Source organism: Perna viridis, chromosome 10, assembly GCF_037379345.1.
Source record: "Perna viridis isolate PV_CMFRI_1.1 ecotype Kerala chromosome 10, ASM3737934v1, whole genome shotgun sequence".
Taxonomy (NCBI): domain Eukaryota; kingdom Metazoa; phylum Mollusca; class Bivalvia; order Mytilida; family Mytilidae; genus Perna; species Perna viridis.
Genome location: NC_142454.1, coordinates 20110371 through 20133376, shown reverse-complemented (window position 1 = coordinate 20133376; position 23006 = coordinate 20110371). Strand labels below are relative to the sequence as shown.

The 23006-nt window shown below is 33.8% G+C and overlaps 1 protein-coding gene across 1 annotated transcript in view; it reads left to right on the top strand.

The window, feature by feature from the left end:
- Positions 1 to 23006, top strand: part of LOC148604877 (uncharacterized) — a 57135-nt gene that overhangs the window by 73 nt on the left and 34056 nt on the right. Inside the window, exons 2-5 of the mRNA XM_088549681.1 lie at positions 168 to 289; positions 2000 to 2085; positions 15271 to 16400; positions 17628 to 17688. Of these exons, the coding sequence (XP_088405807.1) occupies positions 279 to 289; positions 2000 to 2085; positions 15271 to 16400; positions 17628 to 17688 (1288 nt within the window). The 5' untranslated portion in view covers positions 168 to 278. The remainder of the gene's footprint in view (positions 1 to 167; positions 290 to 1999; positions 2086 to 15270; positions 16401 to 17627; positions 17689 to 23006) is intronic.

The following is a 23006-nucleotide window of genomic DNA, read 5'->3' as shown; positions in this document are numbered from 1 at the left end:
TAAATCATTTAACAGGAAAATGATCAAATGATCAAGTAGTTTCATGAAATTTACTTTCCTTATTTTTTCGCATTTAAGTTTCATTCCACAATATGTTGTGAAAATATACACTGAATACAACATGCCTGTATTATTTAAATGAACATTTATTATTAACTGTTTAAAAGGAGTGTTTGCTGGGAGAGCACATCGCTAGGCAATAAAGCAATTGATACGGTATTATAGCTACATCCGGGAATCACACTAAATACATACAATTCGAACAGAAAACAGTGCCGATGATGCATAGGTAAGTATCTCTGTTAATCTTTTTCAATTTTCGGAAGATAAAAAAATGTATCAAAATATTGTACCATTTTTAAAGATGATTTATCATGACAATAAACTCAACTATCTTTATGTATCTTTATTATTTATCCTGTTTCATAAAATAATTTTGAGAACAGGAAACTCAACATACATGTCGAATGTAAATTAACGCAATTCAATATTTTGAACTTTTGTGGTACACGAATATATTCTGCTGTCATTCTATCTGAAACATAATAACATGAATGCTCAGTTACCGCTGGTTTGACGGTAGAAGTATACATAACAGAATAAAAGTGAGGCTGTGTGACCATCTAAGTCGTCACTGTACTGTTTCGACCACTGCTTTTACCGCTTTTGATTTCTGGCAATTGCACCTGCCCAATTTGTGTCAAAATATGACGAAATAATGAACCGTAATTGCAGCAGGAGGTTTAGCGTTATGGAACGTGGTTTAGCCCGTCTTTCATTTTGAAATGCATGTACCAAGTCAGGACCATTGCGCTGATTTCAAACTTTCCGGTTTTCACCCTGATATTTTGCTTCTGACCACTGCCTAGATGTTATAAATAATTACCCTTTACTCAGTATTTACTAAGCAAAGCACTGCTGGAGGGTAAGGGAGAGGGAGGATTTTAAGATGACTGAAAATGTTTTTCTTACATTATTTGTTTCTCGTCTAAATATAAGACATTTAAGTTTTAGACAAATGTGAAAAAAAACCAGATTGAGTCGTCGCTCTACATATACAATTATACAATGTATATGACTGTTTTTTCTCCTTCTCTTTCTTCCAGTTTGTAGTTTTTTTTATTATTTTATTTTCATGATCATAACTAAAACCCTCAGTTGCGACCATTGAATACTGAGGCTTTGTTCCTGGTATTTAACATTGGCTACACTATTGTAGCTCCTTTGAAATTCTCTTGTAGAACATATCGGAGTTGGAGGGAATAATCAAGGGAAGGAGTAATCAAGAGAACCAAGATTCTAGTGGAAATCAAAAGAATGTAATCCAGGGACAAAGGCCAGCCATCGAAAACAGACAAACACAACAAAGAACAAAAAATAACTTTAATATAACATACAAAGTATCAAGGGTAAATGAGCAACGCGGACTCCACTTAAAAAAAATTAGTCAAATTTGACTGACCAGATTATACATTGTAAATCATTCACTGAAATTAATTAATTCATTATTGTAAAAATTAAAACAGATTTAATAAAACTACTATTATTTTCTTTATATTAGAAACCTCAATTTTTTTCTACCTCCCGATTTCTGACCCCAATATACCACAGAGGTGGAAGATCTTATATAAGACTACTTACAAATAAATATAACAAAATATAAAGAAAGAGTAAGATGTAACACACTAATTTGTTTGACAATAACGGGACAAAATTTTTTTTTTATTATTCTGTTTATTTCATCATTTATTTTAAAAGTAAGTTGACAAGTTACCTGAAAATCATAATGAAATTTGTAGACCCTTTCAGCCATGGCATTTTTTTTTATTTTGAATATCTAAGTTCAATATTTGTATTCATATTAAATAACAATATTTTTAACATCCTATCGTTATTAAGAATCTTTGTGATCTATGTTCAGGATATTTGTTATCATTATTTAGGCTGTTCTCATATCTTAGATCATTATTATCAAAAATCTTTGTAATCATTTGTTCAGGTGGTTAGTTTTACAGATGAAGCGGAAAAAGTCCATTCACATGGAAATTGGTGTTTTTATGATATGCTTGATAGTGTCCTGTACATGTAAGTTGGTGTTTATATTTAACATAGCTATAATAATGCCATATATGTAACATGGCTATAATAATGACATATATCTAACATGGCTATAATAATGACATATATCTAACATGACTATAATAATGACATATATCTAACATGGCTATAATGATGACATATATCTAACATGGCTATAATGCTATAATGATGATGACATATTGCTAACATGGCCATAATTAATAATGAGACACATCTAACATGGCCATAATAATGAGACACATCTAACATGGCCATAATAATGAGACACATCTAACATGGACATAATAATGAGACACATCTAAAATGGCCATAATAATGAGACACATCTAAAATGGCCATAATAATGAGACACATCTAAAATGGCCATAATAATGACACACATCTAACATGCCCTATAGCTAACATGGCTATAATGACGACATTTGGCCAGCATGACTATAATAATGCCATATGGCCAGCATGACTATAATAATGCCATATGGCCAGCATGACTATAATAATGACATATGGTCAGCATGACTATAATAATAACACAGAGCTAACATTGTTAAAACAATGCTATATATAGCTAACATGGCTATAATGATGACATTTGGCCAGCATGACTATAATAATGCCATATGGCCAGCATGACTATAATAATGCCATATGGCCAGCATGACCATAATAATGCCATATGGCCAGCATGACTATAATAATGACATATGGTCAGCATGACTATAATAATGACATATGGCCAACATGACTATAATAATGACACATATCTAACATGCCCTATAGCTAACATGGCTATAATGATGACATTTGGCCAGCATGGCTATAACAATGACATATGGTCAGCATGACTATAATAATGACATAAGGCCAACATGACTATAATAATGACACACATCTAACATGCCCTATAGCTAACATGGCTATAATGATGACATTTGGCCAGCATGACTATAATAATGCCATATGGCCAGCATGACTATAATAATGCCATATGGCCAGCATGACTATAATAATGTCATATGGTCAGCATGACTATAATAATGACATATGGCCAACATGACTATAATAATGACACACATCTAACATGCCCTATAGCTAACATGGCTATAATGATGACATTTGGCCAGCATGACTATAATAATGCCATATGGCCAGCATGACTATAATAATGCCATATGGCCAGCATGACTATAATAATGACATATGGTCAGCATGACTATAATAATAACACAGAGCTAACATTGTTAAAACAATGCTATATATAGCTAACATGGCTATAATGATGACATTTGGCCAGCATGACTATAATAATGCCATATGGCCAGCATGACTATAATAATGCCATATGGCCAGCATGACCATAATAATGCCATATGGCCAGCATGACTATAATAATGACATATGGTCAGCATGACTATAATAATGACATATGGCCAACATGACTATAATAATGACACATATCTAACATGCCCTATAGCTAACATGGCTATAATGATGACATTTGGCCAGCATGGCTATAACAATGACATATGGTCAGCATGACTATAATAATGACATAAGGCCAACATGACTATAATAATGACACACATCTAACATGCCCTATAGCTAACATGGCTATAATGATGACATTTGGCCAGCATGACTATAATAATGCCATATGGCCAGCATGACTATAATAATGCCATATGGCCAGCATGACTATAATAATGTCATATGGTCAGCATGACTATAATAATGACATATGGCCAACATGACTATAATAATGACACACATCTAACATGCCCTATAGCTAACATGGCTATAATGATGACATTTGGCCAGCATGACTATAATAATGCCATATGGCCAGCATGACTATAATAATGCCATATGGCCAGCATTACTATAATAACGCTATATGGCCAGCATGACTATAATAATGACATATGGTCAGCATGACTATAATAATGACATATGGCCAACATGACTATAATGATGCCATATGGTCAGCATGACTATAATAATGCCATATGGCCAGCATGAATTTAATAATGACATATGGCCAACATGACTATAATAATGACATATGGTCAGCATGATTATAATAATGACATATGGTCAGCATGACTATAATAATGACACAGAACTAACATTGTTAAAACAATGCTATATATAGCTAACACGGATATAATGATGACATTTGGCCAGCATGACTATAATAATGCCATATGCCCAGCATGACTATAATAATGTTATATGGCCAGCATGACTATAATAATGACATATGGTCAGCATGACTATAATAATGACATGGCCAACATGACTATAATAATGACATATGGCCAACATAACTATAATGATGACACACATCTAACATGCCCTATAGCTAACATGGCTATAATGATGACATTTGGCCAGCATAGCTATAATAATGACATATGGTCAGCATGACTATAATAATGACATATGGCCAACATGACTCTAAGAATGACACACATCTAACATGCCCTATAGCTAACATGGCTATAATGATGACATTTGGCCAGCATGACTATAATAATGCCATATGGCCAGCATGACTATAATAATGCCATATGGCCAGCATGACTATAACAATGTCATATGGTCAGCATGACTATAATAATGACACAGAGCTAACATTGTTAAAACAATGCTATATATAGCTAACATGGCTATAATGATAACATTTGGCCAGCATGACTATTATAATGCCATATGGGCAGCATGACTACAATAATGCCATATGGCCAGCATGACTATAATAATGACATATGGTCAGCATGACTATAATAATGACATATGGCCAACATGACTATAATAATGACATATGGCCAACATGACTATAATAATGACACACATCTAACATGCCCTATAGCTAACATGGCTATAATGATGACATTTGGCCAGCATGGCTATAATACTGCCACATGGCCAGCATGACTATAATAATGACATTTGGCCAACATGACTATAATAATGCCATATGGCCAGCATGACTATAATAATGCTATATGGTCAGCATGACTATAATAATGACATATGGTCAACATGACTATAATAATGACACACATCTAACATGCCCTATAGCTAACATGGCTATAATGATAACATTTGGCCAGCATGGCTATAATGATGCCATATGGCCAGCATGACTATAATAATGCCATATGGTCAGCATGACTATAATAATGCCATATGGCCAGCATGACTATAATAATGCCATATGGTCAGCATGACTATAATAATGACATATGGCCAGCATGACTATAATAATGCCATATGGCCAGCATGACTATAATAATGACATATGGTCAGCATGACTATAATAATGACATATGGCCAACATGACTATAATAATGTCATATGGTCAGCATGACTATAATAATGCCATATGGCCAGCATGACTATAATAATGACATATGGCCAACATGACTATAATAATGACACACATCTAACATGCTCTATAGCTAACATGGCTATAATGATGACATTTGGCCAGCATGGCTATAATAATGCCATATGGCCAGCATGACTATAATAATGCCATATGGCCAGCATTACTATAATAACGCCATATGGCCAGCATGACTATAATAATGACATATGGTCAGCATGACTATAATAATGACATATGGCCAACATGACTATAATAATGCCATATGGTCAGCATGACTATAATAATGCCATATGGTCAGCATGACTATAATAATGACATATGGCCAACATGACTATAACAATGACATATGGTTAGCATGACTATAATAATGACACAGAGCTAACATTGTTAAAACAATGCTATATATAGCTAACATGGCTACAATGATGACATTTGGCCAGCATGACTATAATAATGCCATATGGCCAGCCTGACTATAATAATGACATATGGTCAGCATGACTATAATAATGACATATGGCCAACATGACTATAATAATGTCATATGGTCAGCATGACTATAATAATGCCATATGGCCAGCATGACTATAATAATGACATATGGCCAACATGACTATAATAATGACACACATCTAACATGCTCTATAGCTAACATGGCTATAATGATGACATTTGGCCAGCATGGCTATAATAATGCCATATGGCCAGCATGACTATAATAATGCCATATGGCCAGCATTACTATAATAACGCCATATGGCCAGCATGAGTATAATAATGACATATGGTCAGCATGACTATAATAATGACATATGGCCAACATGACTATAATAATGCCATATGGTCAGAATGACTATAATAATGCCATATGGCCAGCATGACTATAATAATGACATATGGCCAACATGACTATAACAATGACATATGGTCAGCATGACTATAATAATGACACAGAGCTAACATTGTTAAAACAATGCTATATATAGCTAACATGGCTATGATGATGACATTTGGCCAGCATGACTATAATAATGCCATATGGCCAGCATGACTATAATAATGACATATGGTCAGCATGACTACAATAATGACATATGGCCAACATGACTATAATAATGACACACATCTAACATGCCCTATAGCTAACATGGCTATAATGATGACATTTGGCCAGCATGGCTATAACAATGACATATGGTCAGCATGACTATAATAATGACATATGGCCAACATGACTATAATAATGACACACATTTAACATGCCCTATAGGTAACATGGCTATAATGATGACATTTGGCCAGCATGACTATAATAATGCCATATGGCCAGCATGACTATAATAATGCCATATGGCCAGCATGACTATAATAATGACATATGGTCAGCATGACTATAATAATGACATATGGCCAACATGACTATAATAATGTCATATGGTCAGCATGACCATAATAATGCCATATGGTCAGCATGACCATAATAATGCCATATGGCCAGCATGACTATAATAATGACATATGGCCAACATGACTATAATAATGACACACATCTAACATGCTCTATAGCTAACATGGCTATAATGATGACATTTGGCCAGCATGGCTATAATAATGCCATATGGCCAGCATGACTATAATAATGCCATATGGCCAGCATTACTATAATAATGACATATGGCCAACATGACTATAATAATGACACACATCTAACATGCTCTATAGCTAACATGGCTATAATGATGACATTTGGCCAGCATGGCTATAATAATGCCATATGGCCAGCATGACTATAATAATGACATATGGTCAGCATGACTATAATAATGACATATGGCCAACATGACTATAATAATGCCATATGGTCAGCATGACTATAATAATGCCATATGGCCAGCATGACTATAATAATGACATATGGCCAACATGACTATAATAATGACATATGGTCAGCATGATTATAATAATGACATATGGTCAGCATGACTATAATAATGACACAGAGCTGACATTGTTAAAACAATGCTATATATAGCTAACACGGATATAATGATGACATTTGGCCAGCATGACTATAATAATGCCATATGCCCAGCATGACTATAATAATGTTATATGGCCAGCATGACTATAATAATGACATATGGTCAGCATGACTATAATAATGACATGGCCAACATGACTATAATAATGACATATGGTCAACATAACTATAATGATGACACACATCTAACATGCCCTATAGCTAACATGGCTATAATGATGACATTTGGCCAGCATAGCTATAATAATGCCATATGGTCAGCATGACTATAATAATGACATATGGCCAACATGACTATAATAATGACACACATCTAACATGCCCTATAGCTAACATGGCTATAATGATGACATTTGGCCAGCATGACTATAATAATGCCATATGGCCAGCATGACTATAATAATGCCATATGGCCAGCATGACTATAATAATGTCATATGGTCAGCATGACTATAATAATGACATATGGCCAACATGACTATAATAATGCCATATGGTCAGCATGACTATAATAATGCCATATGGCCAGCATGACTATAGTAATGACATATGGCCAACATGACTATAATAAGGACATATGGTCAGCATGACTATAATAATGACATATGGTCAGCATGACTATAATAATGACACAGAGCTAACATTGTTAAAACAATGCTATATATAGCTAACATGGCTATAATGATAACATTTGGCCAGCATGGCTATAATGATGCCATATGGCCAGCATGACTATAATAATGCCATATGGTCAGCATGACTATAATAATGCCATATGGCCAGCATGACTATAATAATGCCATATGGTCAGCATGACTATAATAATGACATATGGCCAGCATGACTATAATAATGCCATATGGCCAGCATGACTATAATAATGACATATGGTCAGCATGACTATAATAATGACATATGGCCAACATGACTATAATAATGTCATATGGTCAGCATGACTATAATAATGCCATATGGCCAGCATGACTATAATAATGACATATGGCCAACATGACTATAATAATGACACACATCTAACATGCTCTATAGCTAACATGGCTATAATGATGACATTTGGCCAGCATGGCTATAATAATGCCATATGGCCAGCATGACTATAATAATGCCATATGGCCAGCATTACTATAATAACGCCATATGGGCAGCATGACTATAATAATGACATATGGTCAGCATGACTATAATAATGACATATGGCCAACATGACTATAATAATGCCATATGGCCAGCATGACTATAATAATGACATATGGCCAACATGACTATAATAATGACACACATCTAACATGCCCTATAGCTAACATGGCTATAATGATGACATTTGGCCAGCATGGCTATAATACTGCCACATGGCCAGCATGACTATAATAATGACATATGGCCAACATGACTATAATAATGCCATACGGCCAGCATGACTATAATAATGACATATGGTCAGCATGACTATAATAATGACATATGGTCAACATGACTGTAATAATGACACACATCTAACATGCCCTATAGCTAACATGGCTATAATGATAACATTTGGCCAGCATGGCTGTAATGATGCCATATGGCCAGCATGACTATAATAATGCCATATGGTCAGCATGACTATAATAATTCCATATGGCCAGCATGACTATAATAATGCCATATGGCCAGCATGACTATAATAATGACATATGGCCAGCATGACTATAATAATGCCATATGGCCAGCATGACTATAATAATGACATATGGCCAACATGACTATAATAATGTCATATGGTCAGCATGACTATAATAATGCCATATGGCCAGCATGACTTTAATAATGACATATGGCCAACATGACTATAATAATGACATATGGTCAGCATGACTATAATAATGACATATGGTCAGCATGACTATAATAATGACACAGAGCTAACATTGTTAAAACAATGCTATATATAGCTAACATGGTTATAATGATGACATTTGGCCAGCATGACTATTATAATGCCATATGGCCGGCATGACTATAATAATGCCATATGGCCAGCATGACTATAATAATGACATATGGTCAGCATGACTATAATAATGACATATGGCCAACATGACTATAATAATGACATATGGTCAACATGACTATAATAATGACACACATCTAACATGTCCTATAGCTAACATGGCTATAATGTTAACATTTGGCCAGCATGGCTATAATGATGCCATATGGCCAGCATGACTATAATAATGCCATATGGCCAGCATGACTATAATAATGACACAGAGCTAACATTGTTAAAACAATGCTATATATAGCTAACATGGCTATAATAATGACATTTATCTAACATGATTATATGACGACATTTAGTTTTGGACCATATTTAATGCACTTGTACTACTCTTAGAATTGTTGAAAAACTGAAATAAGGTCTACATAAACAAACACTAATAATCATAATCATCTAATAAATTAAAAATCTTGGTTAAAAATATATATAAATACCATAAACACTAAACAATGCTAAAGAAAGTGTGGTGTAAATTCAGATATAATTACTTTTTATTACGTTTTATACGTAATACAATTTCATACAAATAGTAGGATATTGTATATTAAGTGTAGTAATATAAAAGTCAGGGTTTCTGAGTAAAGTTAATTCTCTATTTTCTCCTAATATTTTTTTTCATTCCTTAGGGATAAGATAGATTGTATATTTTTCAGTCTTAATTTGCGTTTTCAGTACAATACCGGAACTTTTTAATGTTTGGTTCCGAGTTAATTGCTAAGAGAATTGATTGCAGCATAAAATATATAAATTATTTACAGGTATATTATATATTTTAACTGTGGCATTCAACAGTTAAAATCAAATCAAATGGACTCCTTCATAAACATAAAAATCCATTCAGTCATGTAAATGCACAACATATTTCAATGGCTTCCACAGTGTATGTTTTTAGACATCGTTTTTAATCAAATACAGTATTCCAATATTTCATTTTTATACATTGTCAACTATTGACTTTAAAGATACATGCAATTTGAGCTTAGTTCAACGTCTCGATATTTTATACATTAAATTAAACTTTAATAGCTGCATAAAGTATCATTAAATTTCCATTACTGTGCAGATTGTCTTTCTTTCGTTTGCTTTTAACAATTACATGTAACAGAAATACGTTTCATTGATATTAAAAAACTTCAATGGTTTAGTATCATTTGAAACAGTTGCCTCACTTCATTGATATGGCTTCACTTTAACAAATTTTTTCTATACCTCTCACTCTACTACACTTCCTTTACAAAACAAGTCTTGACACTCCTGTTTCTGACCCTACTTCATCATTATACAGACTTGTTGCCATCATTTTGGATATTGGTTTCCACAGACTCTTAAAACCAGTTTGTGTGAAAAATCAAGATGAAGAAAAACGATCATTTTTTTCCACTACCATTGGTCAACAAATGTAAAGATGTAATCATTTTGGCTAACATCCTCCTTCACAAAAACATTACCAAAAAATTCCGCCATATTTCAAAGACAAATCCATACCAATTATTTCATATTCCTATAGTTCACCCATTGCATCCAAAATTTTCAATAATAAAAGGCTAATACAGAACCTCGAGATTGAGGATGTCAAGGTTAAACCACCTGACTGTTCTTGCAAAAACTCTCCGTTCAAATATGGTCCTGCCGGTCACGTCGTTTCGGGAGATTTAACCATCATAAAAAACGGATCTCTGCATAATATCCTTTCTAAAAGTCCAAAGTACCGTGAACCACGCTTCATAAATTAGAATTATAACTTCTAAATTCTTATGGATGCCGTGGAGGACTATGAAAGAAAATGGATAAAACAAGAACACGAAGACACTGATTCTCGGTCAGAGTGGTTAAAAGCCGTGAGGTCTTTAATATTTTGAAACGAAGAAAAGTTTTCAGTAGGTCAATGAGTGACAAGGCAACATATGTTTTCAAAGATCCCGATGTAGCGAATCATTGTCTACTATACATAACAAACATGTAATCGTACCAGCAGACAGAGTCCAAAACAACTTTGTATTTGTCTGCAAAACGTTTTACATCATATATTTATTATCAGTGGTAGACGTCGAAAATAGTAGCAGTGATAAGACCTATAGTGCTACCACACTCTCAAAAGAAGAGATTGTGGTAAACCATAAATCTGTGCTATCCTGTTTTGGTCTCTCTACCACGATGATTGTGATTTACCGTCTATGTACTGGATTCCTAAACTTCTCAAAAGTCCATTCAAACAACGTTTCATTGCTGGATCTGCAAAATGTACCACCAAACATCTTTCAAACCTTTTAACTTCTATACTCATAACTGTCAAAGAGGGTCTGCAGTCCTACCAGAACACTTGTTACTCCCGTAGATGTATCAATATAATATGAACCCTGAAAAAATTGACAGATCTTGTGAAGACAATCCGTTCCAGACTATTATCTGAATATAATAGCATTAAAAGCTACCTTTTCGACACAGTATGCTTCTATTCCCCATACTAAGTTAAAATCCAACTTAGAAACATTTTACATCGTTGTTTTTTCCAAAAAAGATGCCACACCTAGATACAAATATATAGTTCTTGGTAAGGATTCCTCATACTTTGTAAGAAAACATTCCAAATTATCTCCCAAATATACAGAAGAAAAAGTTTACAAAATGCTGGAATTTTTAATCGACAGTTTGGCGGAAGAGTAATCAAGGGAAACAAGGTTATAGCGGTACAGTAATCAAAAAAATGTAATCCAGGGACAAAGACATGACTTGGAAAACAGACAGGCACAACAAAGAAAATAAAGGAACTAAAATCATACATACAAAGTAACAAAAGCAAATGAGAAACTCGAACTCCACTAAAAACTGGGAGCATGGACCAGGTGCACCGGTAGGGTAAGCGTTCTCTGCTTTTCTAGAAACACCCGCCGAGTTGCTCATAAAAAGTCAAGTCCGGGGTAGACAAAGGAGAAAAGGAAAACTATTACCCATTGAATAAATCAGTTCTCATGGCGCATTTGCATGAATACCAGTGGGGTATTTTGTTGAAGGTAACTTATACATAAGTTTCTTTAAGAAATAAGCTTTTCAAAGAACTCGCCTTCATCAGCATTAGAACCTAATACACAGGATGTTCAAGGTTAAAAAACAAACTTTAAAAACCCAAATCCATTATATGTGCACCTGGTCCATGCACCCTTTTTTAAGTGGAGTCCGAGTTGCGTATTTGCTTTTGTTACTTTGTATGTACGATATAGTTACTTTATGTTCGTTGTTGTGTATGACTGTTTTCCATATGTAGTCTCTGTCCCTGGATTACATTCTTTTGATTACTGCTATAACCTTGGTTCCCTTGAATTCTCCCTAAAGCATTTTCTTCATGATGCCTTCAATGCATTTTTTTTGCTATTATTATTGATGATTATCTTGAAATAATGTGGATAAGAATTGTTATATCGTGGCCCCGAATTAGTAAATCGTGGCAACAAATTAGTATACCGTGGCGACGAATTGGTATAATGTGACCAATAATTAGTATATCGCGGAAACGAATTAGTATGTCAATATCATGGCCACGAATTGCCATGCAAGCCGTTGCCGCGAATTTGAGTATTGTTTCCACGAATTCGTTGTATTTATTGTACAGGAATAGTATATCGTTTAGTGTACTGTAGAATCATTGCAATAGAAGTGATGACATCCTCGTGGTCCTTTTGTTTTGAGACACGTACATGCATACAAGAATCTATAAGTACTAACATTCATGTAAACAATCTAAAATGGAGATGGTTATCAAAGCCTTGAGTTTTCTTCAAATGTTCAATTTAAATTGATTAGATTAGTCAATATCTTATTTGCGGAAAAACAATTAAGATATTTTAGGAAATTCTCCATTTCATAAAGTTCAATTGTAAAAATGTTATACAGTAAAACAACCTAAATTGTAGCATGCGTTGTGTCTATAGCTACTGCCATATATATAGATATAGAAGGGTCTGAAAAATTCCCAACATTGTTAGAACTGTCAAATTTGCGAAACAAATTTTTTTTGGTCGTGCCCTCCTCGGGACTCGAACTCGTACCACTGTGACATCTATGACAACACCGCCTGCACTAAGTCCAGTGCCCTAGACCACTCGGCCAGCTAGGCTATATAAAAATATAGCTTTCGCTGGCCGGTTCATTCCTCCTCGTAGAATTAATCTAAGGCTGTAACTTAGTACACGATGTATTGTAGTACGGGACAGTTCATTTAGATGTTATTATGTAGAATAGAGGATCAAATTAATGATGCATGTCACAACAAATCAATATTATACAAACGTTCTCAGGATGTGACGACTCTATTCACTACACTGCTCCATCGGATCAAATTGATACATCTTTTGTATGTTGGGGTGTAACGCCCAAGCAGCAATATTTCAGCTATACTCAGGCGATGAACATGAAGTGGATGATAAAATGGACATGAAATGATGATTAAATGGAAAATGGGATGGAACAAACGGATCAAGGATAATGGTGTCTCTAGGGGTAGGGTCGGGCAATTTAGCCTCCTGTGGCGGAGCCCTATGGTTCCTCTTCCGGGAGAATACAACAGTAGCGTTTGTTAACGTGCGAGGAACGTGGCATCTTTCCCAACACGGTGCACCGCTATGGTTTGCTGTCAGATTTTCCGTATAATAGCCTCACAACCCCAGCATGTAACACGCCAGGGGTACCCCATTCCACCACCCGGGGCACACAACCCAGTTGCTCTTTGGGCAGAGCGCCCTAGCCCCCGGCTAGGGTTCTGAGCAATATTTAGTCGCCTTTTACGACAAGATTAGTGTATATACAGACATCTTATGCATTACGAGATGTTTTGTGTTGTATTGTTGTTCGATTATAAAATGTCATCGCCGTTTTCGGACATTACCGAAATCACGCGATATACCTGTAGTTTGTATTCTAGCTACTCTAAGCTGTATGATAAAAAAAACATGGAAAATATTCTTAAAACTATAGATATATCTATGAACTGTGAATGAAATCAATTTTTTCAATTGATTTTAAGTAACATCTTTGTGGATATTTTTCTCTTAATTTACAGTTTAAAAGAAGAAAAGTATTCAATTCCATGTGGATATATTTCAGTCCCAATTCTTTTTAAATAACATATTTCTGCAATTTTTATATGTACAAATACTATTAATTTAAAAAATGGTAAGACATTAATGTGTAAAATGATAAATGTTTCCATTATAGTTTTAATTTGGTGGCTGTGACACATACATTTCAGCCACATTTCTACACAAAATACATTTTTCCGCTATTGTATAAAACGTTAAAATTGTTAATTTAAGTATCATGAAAACGACTGCGATTCATATGATTTAGACAAATGCATAACATTCTTTTAAATGACCTTTCTTACCCATCCATTGCCGTAATAGATTGCATGCCGAAAACGGCAGAACACATTTTGTGAATGACCAATTAATTTTTTCCCTTGCCCAGTTCCTTATTGTCCAATTCATAATCTCCATTCCCCACTCCCCCTTGCGTCATACCCAATGAAATGGGATAATGACAATCATATTATTACAATTAAAATAACAGATCCAACGTATTTTTCTTCACGAAGTTGAGTTTCTAATTTCATACTCAACAAAAATAAGGACTTATCACTACAAATATACATCATAAGTTATAAGTTGAACGTTATACTTCCAGGTCAGTCGACTACAACATTTGTTGCAATTCCATTGGCTGAGACTGTATGTACATTAATGGATACAACAAACAGTAATCTAACAATACAATTCTACCAAAACTATGGACCGACTACTGAGAATTGGTGTTTCAAAAATGAAAGTTCCATTGAATTAAAAACCGGAATAACAAGTAGTCAAGCTTTGCGTATTGAAGTGACCCCGTTCAATCAATCAAATAAAACTACTTTTAGATTGCATTTCAACGGTTGGTCGCCAACTTTAATTTATCCGTCTGAAGTCCTAGGGATACATTACCAAATCGTGACATATTGTCAAATTCTTGGGTACTGTTTTATAGCAGTTGCATACATAAATGCTGCTCTTGATCAGCCTGCACATGTAATGATCAGAGTGCCAGATAATAGACCAATCAGCATTGAATTTAATGGAACTAAAGACGAAAATGAGATAGACTTTGACTTAAACAACTTGGATGTTGCATTCATCAAATGTTTAAAGTGTGATTTGACTGGTACTGTTGTTAGAAGTAACCAGAAAATTGCTGTTTTTGCAGGTGGTGTTGACACCTTAATCAGAACAGGGATTGAAACAAGCTCTTATTTTACCCAAATGACACCAGTTGAAACATGGGGTAAACATTTTTTTCTCGTTGGGTCAAATATAAATAAGTTCGGAGATATTGTACGTATTACTGCAAGATTTAAAAACACAATCGTTAATATGGATGGATACCCCACTGCTATAATTCCTTCCAAAGACAAATGGATCCAACGTGCAATTTATAACGATGATGTGATTTATGTTTCAGCTAATAATTCTATACTTATCGTCCAGATTGTAGCTGACGGAAATGGTCATGCAGCAATGATGAACGTGCCTCCCACCCACCAATACTACAACGAGACATTTGATATATCCTGTCATTACATCGAATCCTACGCTTTTTCGATAGAAAAACTTTTTTTTGACAATGACTTGTATATGATTGGCAATTCTGGATATGTTTTAAGAAGACTTATCAGCAATACATGCGCTTCCCGTCATCAAATTAATCAGAATTGCTTAGCATTTGGGATCTCTAACAAAACAACTACAGACGTTCAATATTTTAGTGATTCATTTATAAAGGTAAATTAACTTTATTTAAAACCTAAAAAACAAATATTATTATACAACCGTTCTTATCGTTTTATTGATCTGCTAATTGATGCATTTGATTAATGATTTATTTGGTATATCAACACAGTTGTATCTAAATATACAATAACTGTTGAAATGTAGCTCTCTGAAATCCCATCATTCAGGAAAATAATCAGATCGTATAAGTCATTTCATATATCTGTGCTTAATTTGTTAATTTACAACTAGTTACTACGATGGATCATGAGTAGCAAAGTGTGACGTGTTTTTATTGTGAGAATTGTCTGGGTGTTTATTAAAGAAAACACGTCCACATAAAAAAGCAATAATAAGGGCTGTATATAACACTTGAGTTTCTTCTGTATATAGGTTGAACTTTTCAATACAATGAATTACGCTTTTTTTTTTTTTTTTTTATAAAAAAAGGTCTTTTGATCTATATATAAGATAAATTGTATATAGAAAAAAGGAAAAAATAGTAGTACAGCTATGATTGCCAATGAGACCGTCATCCACCAAATTCTTAGCAACAAACAACACAAATTAACTTCTGTCGGCCACCACACGGTCTTCAATGACCTAAACCATAAAGCAAGCTGTAAAAAGGCTCAAAACAAATGAAGCAAAACTATTAATAAAATACAAAAATCAATTTAATAAATAAAATAAAAAAGTAAAACGAATAACAAAAAATGAACACAAACTGTGACAACAATGGATTACAGGTTCCTGGCTTAGGACAGGCACATATTGTTAAACAGGATTGTGAGCGATCAAGCCTCCCAATTACCTGCGATAGTGGTGGGAAAATACAACAGTAATACGTACTATAAAAATATGTCGAGTTGGGATTTAGCTCTTGAGATTGATAGAGAATACAAACATCTTAATATGTAAGACAAAAGAAAACAAACTGTAGCGACCGCCAAAGGGCAATCGCCTCCTCAGCAAGGTAGTCAAAAATCGAAACACAACACATAGGCACACTAAGGTCATCTGAAAAATATATAATAAAAACACGTCAGAGGATTTAGTGAAAATATATCAAAGAACGTCTAAGTAAGACACAATCTTTGTGAAAATGCAAGGACAAAAAGCGGCGCAGTTCAAGTTTGTTTCCGCTACAGACTTTTTACGCTTTGTATTTAATTGTATAAAAGCGAGTTGCATGAGTTGAGTGTTTTGCACTTTTCACACGTACTCTTTATATTTTAGGATGCAAATAAATCAGAACCAATGGACCTGGAAAATAATATTAAAACGCAACAAGACTGTGGTAAGTCCCTGTTCTTTATAAACTTTACTTTTTTATGCATATTGTATCGGTTCGAAAGAGTAAATTACCACAGGACATATTTTGGTAGGGTGATATGTATAAACAATCTATTGTGGAAGAAAACAACACATGTTGAAAAAAGTATGAAAATACTATATTCTTAAATACTTCTTGTATCTTTCAAGTAAAGGTGTGTCATTTTATGTGTTTACTAAAATTATTACTAGAATCAAAATAATGTCGATACATGTAGTTCCATGAACAATTCTGTACATAATTATTATCTTAACAAATGGGTAAACATTTTTTTTCTCGTTACCAAGCTGAGTTCGTCAAAGTTAAACTATCATATGTAAATACATCTTTAATGAACACAAAATACCATTATTCTTTAACCAAAAAGTAAAATAATACGGAAGTTAAATGTCAGCCTCTCAATGAAACGGGTAGTGGGTGAAACATGGTATAAAAACGCATCATTTTGAAAGAAGACTTCGACTATTTGCATCATTAAAATCAAGGAAAAAAGATAAGAATTTCGATATCATTTTGGTACATTGAATTATAGTTTCATTGAAATGAATTTCGAACTGACTTTTCAAAGTTAAAGAAATCTTTAAAAAAAAAAATTTCTAACTTTTTCTTGAAAATATTTTGAGCAAATCCAGTGATGGAGAATAAACCACAGATAATGGTCTTTTCAAATGGAGAAATTACCCTTGAGTTAGATTATATTGTCAAATCGATGATTTTGAGGTACTATTTTCCCTCCCTTTTAGGAATCAATTTGTAAATGAAAAGTATAGGATTTTTCTCAAGTGTTAATACAACATTTATATCCTATTGTTTGAAAAAGTCTATATGTGTGAGAATCAATTGTTCAAACGACAACTTCCTCTTGGGATATCACAAATGAGGAAATTCAACTTATATAGGTGTATTATGAAATGAGTGTGGAACATTTTGTCAATAAAAATGAATGTTTCTTGGATAAATGATCTAGACATTTAAGTCAATTAACTTGGAGAGCCGAGTTTATTGTACTTTTTATGCCAAATTCGAAAATATTATTTTAACAATTTTGATACATGATGACAATGAAAATCACGAAAAGTCATCGGAAGGGTCCTAAAAATATCAGTTTTCATATTCTAATAAGAAAATTACGACTAATTATTTTCTACTGAAGCCTTAATATGAAAATGTTTCGACATTGAAAAATATGTCAATTTAAGCGATGTTTTGTTGGGAGTATGAGTACGTTTTTTTGCATTAACTCAAAAAACCTTGAGTGTGTGACCGCCATTTCTGATACTTTTGAAAAGCTGAGTCATTGGGCTATAGCATGGCAACACCATATTAAACAAAGATATAAGAATGAAAAAAATAAATAGTTCTCTCCTCCCTCAACGAGGTATAAATAATGGCAAAAATGTACAAACGTGTACTTTTTGTTTGCATAAAATAGATTCGTAAATTGGAAGTATCAGCATATCTGAAAATCGGGGAAGTGTGCATCTCAGCACATCCAATACTATATCCACTTCTTTTAGAAAGAGTAATCCAGGGAGCCAGATTCTATTGGAAAGAAAAAAAGTGTAATCAAGGGACAAAAACGTTATCTTGTTTCAACCATTATTGTTATCAATATAACGATGATTTGTTATTCAGAAATTTAGTGTTATAATAGACAAAAAAATATCCTAAGGCAATTCAAATATGCTTATGCTGTTAAATATATCAGCATTGGACTCTCCAGACGTCGGTTTCACAAACTGTCGTAAGTGTGAATTTGATCGTTAATCATGACGTCACAATGCTATTTTAGTTTATGACGTCATTACTTACAATTAACTTTACACTTACGACTTTTTGTGAAATCGAGACCAGGCGTAAATAACATGTTTTGCATAGTTATTAAAGGTTTTAATGGAAACTGAGACAATTAACGTGTGTGTGCGCTCAACTGATTCCGTGTTACTATTTCTAACCCATTTATTTCGATCTGTATTTTCCCTTTTTTACCCTTTTAAGATTATGTATTTTGCCGTAGCTATTGTGAGTCATGGATTAGTGGAGACAAAATAATCAAGATTCGGCACAAATGCACTTACAGTCGAACCTCGTTAAGTCGAAGTCGAAGGGACCATGCAGAAGTGTTCGAGTTATCCGAGGTTCGAGTAATCCGAGGTCGAGGATAAACCGGAAATACTAGTAGTTTGGTCCATGATTATTTCATTTGTTGTTCTTGTACATGTACATGTAGTTCACTTTACACGGTACTTCGTAATGCGTTTCATATCGGAAGATATTTTGTTTGTATGTTGTATATCATGTTTGAAATACTGAACGGCACCGAGTGTTTTAGTGAAATTTCCTTTTTATTTTTTCTATATCGAAAACGTCATAGTTCATAACATGCTGCTTTGTTTGATTCACAATCAGGAGTATCGTCAAACCATGTGCTCTACAATATTACGATAAAATTTCAAATTCAATAGCGGAACGAATGTAGTCGTTGAAATACCCTTACTATAGTCTGTTTGATGTTTCATTAAATAGTCAGTCACCATTACAATTCATCTGTATTTTTATATACAATTTTTTCAAAATATCAAAATGTCCTATATCACTGTTAGTGCACATTCCCACGTGTTATTAATGAAATTCGTTTCTTTTAACAACAAGCGCAATTCTAAATTAATTAAATAAACAAATCAAACCATAAAGAGTATCAACAAATTAATTTTAAAAGCCACGCTAATTGTTGTTAAAACACACTTCGGTCATGGTTTGTAATAAAGCAATCAGTTTTCCGACTAATTAGTTGACTTCGAGACATAAGTGTTAATTAACCTCGAAGTCCTATCGAGGGGACTGATTGATTACCTCGAGTTATCCGAGGTTTCGATTCATCCGAGGTAAAATTGTATTGGAGTAAGGGGAGATTTTCTTGGACTTTGTAATTATTTCGAGTTATCCGAGATTTCGACTAATCCGAGTTCGACACATCGAGGTTCGACAGTACTTGTACTATCCAAGGGTCAGTTATGTTTCTGAGAGTTTGATTTAATTTCTCGACACATTTTCTGTTATAAAGTTTGCCAGAGGTGGTTTTCTATGTAATCAATGTTTTCCATAATAAAATTATTTACATAGTATGATATGCATAACAATGAGTGATACATGAACATCATATGTCGATACAGGACAATTTTATAATGATTTTTGCTAAATCGTCGTTCTTACAATAAAGTTTAACTGCACCTTCAGAACCGATCAGTCCACAGTGTCATAGTTTACCTTTAATTTTCGTCTACCCCGCATGTTACGCTTACCCTAACGATTCATCTGGTCCAAGCTCCCAGTTTTTAGTGGAGTACGGTTGGCTCATTTACATTTGTTGCCTTGTACACGATGTTTTAGTTATTTCATTTTCTTTGTTGTATATGTCGTCTCCTTGGAATATATTATTTTAATTTCTGCTCGAATATTTGATTCCCGCGATGCATATGACTCTTTAGCACAATCTACGATACAAATGAAACCGAATTTAATTTAACCGGCTTTTCTTTTCTGTTTATGAGGAACGCCAATGAATATATCAATGAAAACAACTGCAACGGATTAAAAAAAAATAATAATTTGTTTTGAAGATATTGAACTACTCAGACAGCTAACGATTAAAACACGTGAACAAAGCAAGTATGATAATATCCTGACAATAAAGATCTTTGCACATGAATATACTTTACGATTTAGAACTAGATTACTAAACACCTATGAATTATTATTCTTAAAATTAGGGAAATCATTCTGAAAAATGGAAACTGTAATGGAAACACAATAATATTTCGAGAACATTCCAGTAGGTTTACTTATGACGTTTCATTTCACTTACGATTAGATGTATGTTTCAAACGATGGTTTAACTTAAAATTCGATTGTCTCATGAAAATCAGGATATGATAATATTTCATGGTTTAAACGGTAATCCATTACAAGTAATTTATTGATCGGAGTAAAATGGGTAGTGATAGAGTTCTTTATAATATACATCTATTCTGTTAATTCTCGGAAACCGATCCTTTTAGAAAAATTGAAATCTAATTTATTAATTTCATTGTAAAGGAAGCTTTTTTTATTTTTCAAGTATTACTTATTTAATTATCTTGAATTTCGAATAATATAAATTGTATGTAAAGACAGTTGTGTCATTAGAAAACGAAGAAAAGTTCGAGACTGTGGTTAATAAGGTCGATTTAAGCACTGTAAGTGCTCAGAAAATGTATCATATATACGTTCTGTCCTTTACTGTTTCCTCATTTATATCATATTCTGGAGTACCTGATGTAACACAACTTGTAAAATTCATATTGTTAGTGCTTTAGTTTGTTATGTAACGTTTTGTTTCTATTATATTCAGTTCCTTATGTAAATTGTTTTTTTTTCTCGGTTAGGTACACTGTGTATGCAGACCGTCTTTGTTTCATGTGTTCATGTTTATGCCATAGTTTTGGGATTACGACATATTTGAATCATCCCATTGCTAACGCTTCGGTATTTTTTTGCTGAAGTTGGGTTATCCGTGTGTATGCAATAGGATAGTGGTGGTATAAATCATTTTTTTCCTGGTCTCCCGTTAAAGTTGAGACATTAAACCGTTTCATTAGATTAGAAAAAAAAAAGCTAGGGATGTATCATTATCGGTTCAAAAACAAAAGACTACATCGCCTTTTTTCGTATTATTACAAGAAAAATCTTTAAATGGCTAAAAACTTGTACAAATTGTAGAAGAATAATCAAGGGAACCAAGGTTCTAGCGGAAATCAAAAGAATGTATCCAGGGACAAAGACCAGACATACAAAACAAAGAACATCAGGTAACTAACACAATACATACAAAGTAACATAAGCAAGTAAGCAACTTGGACTCTGAAAAAAAAACTGGGATCAGTTGCACCAGTAGGGTAAGCGTCCTCTGCTTTTCTAGAAACACCCGCCGAGCTGGACATAAAAAAGTCAAGTCTGGAGTAGACGATAGAGGAAGGAAAACTATGACACGATGAACAAATCAGTTTTCATTTTGCAGATGGATACATAGAAGTGTTTTCTGACATGTAAATCTAATTTTCGGCTGCATATTTCCTTTGCATTGTATAAGATAAAACCAAATGTCAAGTAGACATCATTTGATCTCACTTGTAATTAGTTATTCAACAAACACGCTCATTGTTTTGGTGAAAGTAGCCGTACGCGTTTAATTGGAATTGTCAAAAATAATATACGATTGAACAGAAAGTAAGCTCTCACAATAT